This window comes from Chinchilla lanigera, unplaced genomic scaffold, assembly GCF_000276665.1.
Source record: "Chinchilla lanigera isolate Chin_1 unplaced genomic scaffold, ChiLan1.0 scaffold00032, whole genome shotgun sequence".
NCBI classification, from domain to species: Eukaryota; Metazoa; Chordata; class Mammalia; order Rodentia; family Chinchillidae; genus Chinchilla; species Chinchilla lanigera.
Genome location: NW_004955433.1, coordinates 1,036,265 through 1,047,567, shown reverse-complemented (window position 1 = coordinate 1,047,567; position 11,303 = coordinate 1,036,265). Strand labels below are relative to the sequence as shown.

The following is an 11,303-nucleotide window of genomic DNA, read 5'->3' as shown; positions in this document are numbered from 1 at the left end:
CAAGAAAATAAAAAGACAAGGGGCTGGGGATTTAGCTCAGCGGCACAGCGCCTGCCTGGCAAGCGCAAGGTCGTGAGTTCAATTCCCAGTACCGGAAAAAAAAAAAAAAAGAAAAGAAAAGAAAAAGACAAGATTGGAATTCTGTAAAGAACTGAAAAAAGATGAATTAAATAAAGGTCTAACATTGAAAAACACAGTTTCTAGAATTAAGGACTTCCTGATGGGATTAACTACATTACCATGAACATTTGACCGGAGATGCTGTTTACTAGTTTTAATTAATTCTGACTTTTCCGCTTGTTTTTGCAAAATTGTAGCAAGCCCATCTGTGAAAAATTCAGCATCTCGATCATTCGGTTCCCCTAAGAAGTCCTCGGTGCATTCGCTGCTCACGAGCTCAGCCGAAGAGTCAGTGGGTTCCACGGCCCAGTACAGGTCCACCAAGACTGCTCCCTCACCCGATTCTGTGAAAGGTAGGGTTCTGCCTGATGCCACTGAGGGCACTGACTGACTTCTTACTCTGCTGATTGTGATTCTTTCACACTCACAACTGCTGAGCTTAGGCGTGCTATTCTCATGTGCACCCTCTCATCGCTGCTAGCTAACTCACACAGTCTTGTCTAAATAAAATAGCTCTGTGTACACACATGTAAAATGTAGGAACTAGATGTATGGGCTCTATTTTCCTCTGACATGAATAAAGAACTTGTTTCCCTCTATTATAAGATGGGGGGGCGCCTTTTACATACCACGTGACTTTTCGGTCTTATTTATATTCTTTAAAACGTGCTGTCTTCCAGTCTCTGCATTTCTAAGTGCTAATGTCTATCATCAAGCTTGTCAAATTTCTCATTTTTAATTTTCGTGGGGAGTTCCCTTGGGGTGGAACCCAGAGCTACTGTAACACTGAGCTACATCCCTGGTCCTGCTTATTTTTATTTTGATGTGGGTCTCACTAAGTTGTCCATAGTTGGACTTGAACTAGGGGTCCTCTTACCTCAGCCTCCTTCAGTGCTGGGATTATAGGCATGAACTATTTTTTTTTTGTTTTGTTTTGTTTTGGTTTTTCTCCGGTACCGGGAACCGAACTCACGACCTTGCGCTTGCCAGGCAGGCGCTTTGCCACTGAGCTAAATCCCCAGCCCCCAGGCATGAACTATTGTGCCTCACTTCATTTTTAGAATTTTAAGTTCATGTGTTGTTTGGTAAGACAAGTGGAAAATTATTTGATTTACCAGAAATGCCTGATAAGTACATGGTGTTAACTGTGTGTCAAGTTGAACTCAAGGTGTTTCTCCCCATGTACGATCCTGACCGAGTCACAGCAGCACTCTGCAGCCTCACCCCATCGATAAAGGGAGAGCAGACAGGTTGTCACACTGCTGTCACATTGGTTCTTAGTCTTTGGGAGTGCTATGCTGTGCACCTCCTAGATCCTAAAAAATGAAAATCAGAACTTAATCACATTTTAGTGGGTTTTTAACACTTTTGCATTGTTTTTCCTTCTCTAAGTCTCAAAGCTATTCATTTCGTATTAGTTAAAAATCTAACATATCTAGTCATCTACCTCATACAGCAGTGGTCACTTGGAATAAAATTTGTGATAGGTGAGAACAGGGCGTGTTGCTCCCCAGCATCAGATACTCATCAAACATATTTTATACCATTCGTGTGAAAAATCTCTCTAAGCAATTGTTTCTCCTCTTGAATTAACATAGTTCCTACATAAATGCCTTTAATATTAATACCTGTAATGAAGAGTGGTATTTGATAGGAAAATGATCCAGCAAAAAGTTTTTGTCAAGATTATGTCGCTATTCAGGGGTTCAGATCAAACTAAAACCTTCAGGTACTGGGAATGTACATCACCTAGCATGTGCAAGACCTTCTGTGTTCAATCTCCAGCATCCGAAAAGAAAAGAACTGAAATCTCCAGCTCATCAGATTAAGCACTATTACAGACTGACAAAGCTTGTCATACTCACTGGCAGATATTTCCACGCTGAGGCCCTCTTCAGTTACTATTGCCATGCTTGTTGTAGGTTCCCTGAGGCATCCATACAACACTCTCCGGTCACACAGTACCCTCCTTGTTCAGGTGACAGCACCTGGCACAGGCCTCACACACTCCAGAGTGGCACCAGTGTCTGAGGCAGGTCCTGCTCCCACACCCCCACGCCTGCAGCAGTGCCCGGGGTTGCTGTGAAGGCAGACCGCTGCTGAGCGGCGTCGCACTGCAAGTGTCCTTCTCCCCAGTCCATTTATTACTCTGTAGCTAAATAATAAATCAAATTGTTTTGAAACAAAATCAGATAGGCTAATGGTACAATATTTATACAAGAGGCTTTTTTCTTCATTTTAAAAGTGCTAGAAGTTTAAAGTTCTTTAATCTGTATTTAGAATATTTCTAAAAAATATCAAATAAACTTTTAATATCACATCTAAGCAATTTTCTAATAGATTCACAGTCTGCACCACTGGAAACAACAGGGAAAACATGCAGGAAACTTCAGAACAGACTGGAAAGCTTGCAGACCCTGGTGGAAGATCTGCAGCTGAAAAACCAAGGTACAATGTACATTTTTGGAAGGGACTTGCTGTTTATAATACTTATCTTCCCTTCAGGTTAAATTTCCTGTCTATTGTCCCACTCAAAAGGTATTAGTAATTTAGAAACCTTACTTAAAACATGAGGGTCCAAACCCTAATGCTTGGCCAGGCCCTGGTTTAATTGTCAGACCTTGGGCAGGTCCCGTTAGCCCTGCTATACTGTAACTGGCCCGATAATCTTGCCAGCCAGCAGTCAACTAGGGCTGGATGCTTTTTCATATGGAACTTTCACACACACACTTTTTTATGCCTGTTACCTCTATAGACAAGCATTTGTATGATGGTTGCCAAGGTAGAATTACAGTTCATAGTCGAAAAACAATATAAGTTATTTAGCTGACATGGAATGTAAATGAACATAGAGGCATAGGAGACTGTGCCACCCCATGAATCACAAAGCAGAAAGATAGGCCATATCTAAAAGTACTAAAGCCATTTGAATGGAAGCTGTTAGGATTTGCAGTGACAGGGGGCCCTTCGGCTTAAGTTCTAATGCTGTGGATATGGGAAAGCTAGTGCATTTCCTCCTCTTCTGACATAAGTCCTTAAATCTGGGAGTCGGCAGAGAGACTGATCTTGGAGTACATCTGTTATTCTAAACAATATGAGCTGCTAGGTGAATGAAACAAAATATTTTTCTAGGGGCTGGGGATTTAGCTCAGTGGCAAAAGCGCCTGCCCGGCAAGCGCAAGGTTGTGAGTTTGATTCCTGGTACCGGAAAAAAAACAAAAAAAAGAAATATTTTTCTAAGAACAAATATTTATAAAATAAATTTAGTCTTGTTGCTGATAATAGTTGCTGCAAGCATTTACTGAGCACTTTGTGTGCCAGCCCTGTGGTCTCTCCCCATTCGTCTCACGATGACCCTGGGAGGTGGGTGCTCTGTTATTGTCATGGGAAATACAGAGACTGAAGGGAAGAGCGGTGTCAGAGAGTCCTCTATCACACAGTGACAGAGCCGGGTCCTGCTCCCTGTACTTTCCGACTCCAAAACCCACATTTTCTTAATGAGCCAAGGTCAGACAGTGTCATGTTTTTATTCAGAAAATTCCAAATCCTTTCTGATACCACCGGCTCCCTATGCATGTAAACATTCAGAAAAATGTCTCATCTTTACTGTGAGGGGGTTTTTACTCAAGGAAGATGTATTATTTCATTGGCCCTATTTTTAATTCACACTTTGACTTATATTTCTGGGTTATCTGATCTGTGCCATCTTCTAATAAGACATGTTATGTTTCCTTAAAATGTGTAAGTACTTTTGTATCGGATGTAATGCCTGGGTGGGAAGTTTCTTGGAAATTCTGCTTTTTTTTTTTTTTTTTGCAGTACCAGGGATCAAGCTCATGACCTTGCATGTGCCAGCCCCCCTTGGAAATTCTGAACAAATATTTTTAGAGAAAATTTCAGAAGCATTTATCAAAATGTCAAGTACAGGGCTTGGGGTACATTGCAGTGTTGAAGTATTCACCCAGTATGTGCAGAACCCTGAGGGCTTGATCCCCAGTGCCAAAACAAACAAAAACTCTCTGCACCAAAGCACATGGACTTTTTGAGTCAGAAATTCCAATCTTAGGAACTTACAAGAAATGATAGTAAAACACACAGAAGTGTGTTTATATAAAGACAGAAGTTTATATAAACTGACATAAGTCTAAATAAAAAGTATTTACCGGCTGGCCATGGTGGTGTATGCCTGTAATACTGGCACTCAGAAGGCTGAGGCAGGAGAATTGCTGCGAATTCGAGGCCTGCCTGGGATACAAAGTGAGTTCAAAGCCAGCCTGAACTGCATAGCAGAACTCTGCCTCAAAAAAACCAATACAAAAACAAAAACTTATTTACCATAGCATTATTTATAAAGAAAAATAAGAAAAATTTTACTTACTAATATTTTGGTGTATCTGTGTAATGAAATATTGCAGAGTCAGGACAAAACACAAGAGATGTTGATATCTGGTTAAGTGAAAAAAGCAAGCTACACATACCTGCATTTGTGTAAAGAAGAAAATTTGTGTGTGTTGGACATAGATGTTCCAATGTCACAAATGAGACAAAAGAAACTAGACTTTTGAAAAGATTTCTGGCAGGGCTTTACTTCTACTGAAGGGTGCATGGCTACGGTACACAAAGGCAGCCAGAGCACACAAGTAGTGCGCTGGAGTTTATTCCCCGAAACACTAGTGTCGTGTCCCCCGACTTCTCCCATCCCGCACTGGGAACCTGGCCTTACAGTTTATCCTGATTGGCTAGCTCTTGATGTGTCGTAGTTGCTGGGCACAACAGATCCTGTGACTCAGGAATCTCTTTGTCACACACAAAAATTTATGGGAGGTGGACTGGCATGTGCCCCTGTGTCTTGTCTAAGGAATAACAAAACAAGCACATGTACATTTTACAAAAATAAATTTATGAAATGGATTTAAGTATCTCCTTTGACGTAAAAGACTTCCTCGTGTGTGTGTGTGTGTGTGTGCAGAGACTGATCAAACTGTGTACAGAATTACCTCTGACCCCAGTAGATGAGGGAGTGGTGACAAAGACTTTTATCTCTCTTTGTACCCTCCTGAAGTGTTTGAATTGTGTATTCTTTTATATTGTGTTCATCTGATCTTATCCTGCATGTTTGAAACAACTAAAAAAGTACATGTTTACCCTTATATATGTTCTCTAACACCAGTCTTTCTAAAAATAGGACAGATGTTTAAGAACTTCTCGAGGTTAAAATGCATTTATTCTATTCTAACAAGCAGATCACTAAACAAGCACATAATAGAATTTAAAACCTAAGTAGATTTTGTTATTCTAACTTTATTTCATTGACATTTTCAGCAATGTCTTCCATGATCAGAAACCAAGAAAAGAGGATACAGAAAGTGAAGGACCAGGAAAAAATGTTACTAAAGTGATACCTCATTTGCCTGTCTTGACAGAGGGATGATGCCCCATCCATTGTGATGTTACTTATGATTAGTGCCCTGTGTACTTTTTTCATTTTATGTGAAAATTTAATAAAAGATACCCTGTCCTGTAAACTCTGTTTTGAGAGTTTTGAAATAAACTATCCTTGAATGGGCTCCTGCTAAAACCTTGAGCAATTCTAGGACTTGAAAGTATTCATACAGTATAAGGTATTAATTGGTGCTATATTAAAATAATTGTTTTTATTATTTTTGCTGGTACTACTACAATAGTTATTTTTCCCCAGCTTAAAAAATAACATCCCAGAGTAAAAGCTCCTTTCACATGAAGTGACATGGTACCATGCCCCAACAGAAGGACAAATTCCAGCCTACAGACAGGGCTTCCTTCTGTGACCCTGAACTCACTGTTTAGTCTGTCAATATCAGTGAAGGTAATCAGATAATAGTTAGGGGGCCCCAGTCAAAACCCTTAGAAGTTTCTCTTTTTTGCATATTAATAACTAAAGGAAGAAAATATTTGTTACCTAAATATCAACATCTCTTATATTTTGTTCTGACTGTGCAATATTTCATTACACAGATATACCAAAATATTGGTAAGTAAAATTTTTCTTTTTTTTCTTTATAAATAATGCTATGGTAAATAATTTTTTTTTTTTTTTGTATTTTTCGAGGCAGGGTTTTGCTTTAGCAAGCACATGGGTAACTTCTAAACTGAATTAACTCAGCCTGCCTTAGACTGTAATAAAGTAGAGGATTTGTATCTGAACCAAATACATGAGACAAGAAAGTGAGATAGAGAAATGTTTCCATTGTGCCGGAACATCAGGGGCAGCATGCAGAGGGCCAGCTGTCCAGAACACTCCTGCCCCCAGCACAGGACTGTCCCAAGGAACGCAGGAGCGGCTGCCTGACCGGAAGCTCTGCATCCCAGGCCCACCTCGCGTCCCGCTGTGGCCCCCAACAAGCTGTCACTAGCAGAATGGCAGGGACAGAGTGCTGGGCCACACTTTCAGGTCCAAAGCGCCGATAAGCTCAGCGTTTGCGGGTTTTCTCACACTGTTTCCCCTTCACCGAACGAGCAGGAGATGGCGGGGGTCTGCAGGGAGGACAGCAGCACAAGCAGAATAGAGCCTGGGGGTGACTGCGAGGAGGGACGCAGCCCTGCGCCAGGAGACTCAATGCTCCCTGGCAGAAGAGCAGGACAGCAGCATGTGGTCTGACGGGAGGCTGCTGGGGACAGCCGTGTGCCCCAGGAAAGCCTGCGCTGCACTCGGGACCGCAGGCACTCAAGCACACCCTATAAAACCACGACCTTTGAAAGTGTAAATTTTTATAGTCTGTACCTCTTAAGTCAGTTACCTTTAGTGATGGATTAATTTTTATATCAGGTAATAATAAAATGACTATAGATAGAATTCTCAGGAGATTTTTACTTCAGTTGTTTCACCTTGTACTCTCTCTCATAGGTATGCTTGGCCTTTCTGCACATTAGTTGTACATGCATCCACAGAGCTTTGTACAACATCGAAGCACCTCGCAGTATCCCTGATTTAACAGACGAGCACTGAGCAAAAACCGTCACACAGTTCTGTGAAGCACTTTCTGAGGCTGTGTGTGTGGCTGGGTTTGTTCTTTTCAGTAAAGGCCATCTTACCCCAGGTTATACACTGTTCTGGTGGTAGAGACTGTGCTTACTAAAGGCTATTTCAACAGATAAGATTCATTTTCAAGGAGAGGCATACTGAATTTCCCACCAAGCAAAGGTATGTTTGGTCTTTATTTTTTGAGACAGAGTCTCACTATGTAGTTCAAGCTGGCCTGGAATCTGCCATGTAGCCCAGCCTCCTGCCTCAGTCTCCAAAGTGCTAGGATTACAGATAATATGTAGTTTTAAAACAAAGTAAGCTCAGGCATGGTGGCACATGCCTATAATCCCAGCACTCGGAAGGCTGAGGCAGGGGGATGTTGCAAGTTCAAGACCAGCCTGGGCTACATAAGTGAGTTCAAGGCCAGCCTGAACTGCATAGTGGGACCCTGTCTCAAAAAGACAAAAAAAAAAAAAAAAAATCAAACAAAATAAACATTTTCTCCAAATGAAGGAGGAAAATACTCTTCATAGTTTTCATCTGTAATCTGATGTTTGCTTTTTCTTTGTGCTTGTCACTAGTGGGAAAAAATATCATTATTTTATTTTAGATCTATACTATTATGGTATTAAGATTTAGACAACTGGGACCTGGGAATGTGGCTCAGTGGTAGAGCTCTTGCCTTGCATGCACAAGGTCTTAAGTTCAATCCCCAGTACCACATACATTTTAAAAAAAAAAAAAGATTTAGACAATTGAGAAATTAAAGATATTAAAATTCAGGTTTGTTTGTTTATATAAAGTGTTTTTTTCAGAGCAAATAGACTTCTATGTCACTGTCCTACACAAATCTGTCACCCATGACGGCTACCGGTGTGAAAGGAGAGGGAAGAGGCTGAGGGAAGGAAACAGCTTCTGCAGGACTTGGGTCCTGCCCCGCATGCCCTGCTGGGAGAGGGTGAGTGGTGAGCAGGGACATCCTCCAGGGGCTCTGCGGTAATGACGGTAATGATGGGTGCATCCCTCTGGAACCAGGCATCTCTCTGTCCCTGCGGGGCTCCAGGAAGTGGCTTTCAGGCCACCTTGCCCAGCCCACACCCTATCCCCACTCATCCCCGTTCTTCCTGGGCTGCTGCCATGACTGACCTCCTTGATGACCACTGGGTAGGCCCCTTGGTTCTACACCAGCCCTACGTCATTAAGGACGCACCCCTTCCCCTTCGACCCATACCTGATAGGTGAAACCAGACAGAGCCACTGGGGAGTCTCACAGCTTTAGCTCACGTCCTCACTAAGCACATCCTGAGAGCCAGTATGGTCTCATCCGTACAACTCCTTATGGGGTCCATATTTTTAAATATGAAAGTGCATGCAGGAAAGAGTATTTCTTCAGTTGTTTTTGTTTTCTGAAGGGAGTGGGGGGTGGGATATGGCCTAGCTCAAGATCCTTCCATCTCAGCCTACAGAGTAGCTGGGATGACAGGTGTGCGCCACCATGCCGAGTTATTTCATCAGCTTCAAAACAGCCCTCAGCTGTTTCTAATGAGACTTGCATTACTCCTTCCTCTAAGAGCCCCTACAGGCTCCAGCTTGAACCTGTGCAGCTGGCTGGTTTTTGTGCTCCTTGGCCAGAGTCTACACCTGAAGCTCAGCCAAATCGTTCCTCAAGAGGCCTAAACCCCGAAATGGTGCAGGAGCACAAGTCAGTCAATCAGCGCTGCAGGGGCAGAAGTCTTTGCCCGTGGGAAGCACGATACATAGACATCTCTACACAACACACAGAAGCCACTAGTGAATTTGCAGCAGCTGATGGGAAAGGCGCGCTGCCTTTATTGTAAATTACTCAATGTGCTGCACAACCTCACCCTCCTCCACTTTCTGCTGCGGCCTCTCAACACTGTGCGGGCGGCGTCAGTGCACCCCCCACCACCCGTGAACCACCTTGTCCTCGTGGCCAGTCGCCAGGCGTCTGTTGCTGCACTCTTCCCAGCGTGCGACGCCCCCGTTCTCCACCAGCACAAACTTCCACTGCACCACCGAATCTGCCGGCAGCAGGACAGCGTGAGCCCACAGCCCGTCCTTGTGTGGGCGGAGCGGGACGTAAGCGTCCCACTTGCCCAGGCTCTCGTGGTCTCCAGTGACTGCAACGAGCTGCGCATCTGAGCTGGTGAGGTAGTGCACCTGGAATCTGACGCTGACTTGCTCGGACTCCGAGGACGGGTTGGCCGTACCTGTTCTTTTCCCATCCACAAAATTGCCTCTGCTGCCGTGCATGTCTCGGCTTAGGCTGACCCCAGAAGCCTCCAGGGTTCCACCCAAACCCACATCCCCCCAGGACGAGTGCCTAGACACCATTTCCCGGTGCTCGTGGCCAGCGGGGGCCTGAGTGTCCAGCTGTGCCTGGTTCCTCTTCTTAGCTCTGTCCGAGTGCGGGCTGTTAGATGGCAGCTTCTCTGCAAACTGTGTGGCCGCTTTAGCAGGGGTCTCTTGTCCTTTTTGGACTCTCCGTTCTCCCACATGAGACTCAAGCCTTTCATTTCCTGAAGTTTCTCCCGTTTTGGTCTCAGAAATCAGAAGTGCGTTGCTTTCTTGAAGATGGTCTTAGAAATGAAAGGGAAAATGTAATAGTGTTAGGCAGTTCACAAAAGAAGAAAGTTAGGCTGACAAAAGGTTACCGTTAACCTTTATGACTCTGTCTGCGTCCACCAAGTCCCTCTCCATTGAAATAGGCACATATTCAATCACCTCACGTGGTCCGTGCACTGTGCTCTAAGAACAACCATGTACCGTGTATCCAACAACGAAAGACACGTCTGCAGCATCAGGCACCAGCGTAAGCGTATAAACGCAGTGACGTGCGTAAGGCAGAAGCCTAAGCCTGTCCTGGGTCTGGCACAGCCCGGCAACGCAGTCCAGGCGTTTGAGTCCTCTCACCGCGGCCTAGCACCGGGGTTGTAGCTCAGCAGTAGGGCGCACACTCAGCCTGAGGCCCTGGGCGCTGTCCTCAGCACAGAAACAAAACACGTGCAGCTGCAGGGCACGGGACTCTAAGGCGCCCTACACACCCGAAGAGGGCCCTGTACCCTCGTCCCCCATTCGTGCAGATACAGAACTGTCACTACGAAACAGCAAGGGAAGTGACAGGCAAGAGCTGGGGTGCCTCGAGGGGAGGAGGTATCGTTGCTCCTTGCCACCAGCCCCACGTGCATCAGAATCCCCTCCGGAAAGAAAAAGGACTTCCCATCCCTCCCACTCTACACTTTTTTAAAAAAAGTTTGTCAAAGTGCAAATCCAAGTAGTCTAGAGACTTTCTCTCATCCACCTGACTGACAGTCGCAGCACGTCCCTGGAAGATGGAAATCTCTACAACCACTCAGTCATTCAGGTGAGCTATGGGGGAGGGCAATCTTGCTTCATTTTGCCTCTTTTTAATGGTAAGGTTGAAAGTGAGGCGTCAACAAATATTACTCCCAGTCCCCAACTCTTGAACCTAAAACATGAAGCTGCCTTCAGAAAAGATCTACAAACTTCCTATTCACCCCACGCCACTCACAGGAAAGGCACAGGGCAGACTTCGTGCGGCTACAAATGTCCACCACACCACTAAAAATAAAGTCCACAGATGTCGCTTGCCCGGTAAGGCCGCTGTCCAGGCGCGGGCAGCTGGCCAGGGAGGGTGCTGGAAGCCCGCATGGGCGCCAGGGCGCTCTCTGCCCGGCCAGGCTGAAACCACTTCAGCGCAGGGGCCCCGGGGAGCCTCCTGGGGGAACCGCCCACCCTGCGCGGTCGCCGCAGGGGCGCACGGCGCTGACCCCGACGAGCGCAGAGCCCGGCCGGAGTCCCGGCTGAGCTGTGCCCGCCGGAGGCCGCGCGCGGGGAGCAGGAGGAGCTCGCAGCTCGCGTGCGGAGCCCCGCGGGTGGGGACCGCCGGACGGAAGAGGGGTGTCGGGGTGGGGTGTAGCTCAGCCGGGGCCAAGCGCTCCCCTACCAGGCGTGAGGCCCTAGCTCTAGCCCCAGCCCGGCAAAAAAAAAATGTTTTTAAGTTGCGGGACGCCCCCAGACTGAAGCCCTGGTCCCGGGCGCACGCCGAGGGCGGACACGGCGCCGACGCCAGGCGCCCGACAGGCGGGAACGTACCTGGGCCTCGGCCGTCCGCGGCCTCCCGGGGAGGGTCGTCCTC

At 45.8% G+C, this 11,303-nt stretch overlaps 2 protein-coding genes across 2 annotated transcripts in view; one reads left to right on the top strand and one right to left on the bottom strand.

The window, feature by feature from the left end:
* The window catches only part of Ccdc158 (coiled-coil domain containing 158), an 80,393-nt gene extending 73,018 nt beyond the window's left edge, over positions 1 to 7,375 (top strand). The window contains exons 24-26 of the mRNA XM_013516286.1: positions 318 to 473; positions 2,461 to 2,568; positions 5,443 to 7,375. Of these exons, the coding sequence (XP_013371740.1) occupies positions 318 to 473; positions 2,461 to 2,568; positions 5,443 to 5,519 (341 nt within the window). The 3' untranslated portion in view covers positions 5,520 to 7,375. The remainder of the gene's footprint in view (positions 1 to 317; positions 474 to 2,460; positions 2,569 to 5,442) is intronic.
* Positions 7,376 to 8,915: 1,540 nt separating this feature from the next.
* On the bottom strand, positions 8,916 to 11,303 carry Stbd1 (starch binding domain 1; the record flags this gene model as incomplete). The annotated part of the gene is given in 2 exon segments (XM_013516285.1): positions 8,916 to 9,723; positions 11,261 to 11,303. Coding segments are annotated over 2 exon segments (732 nt in total), but the record flags the coding sequence as incomplete, so codon positions are not given.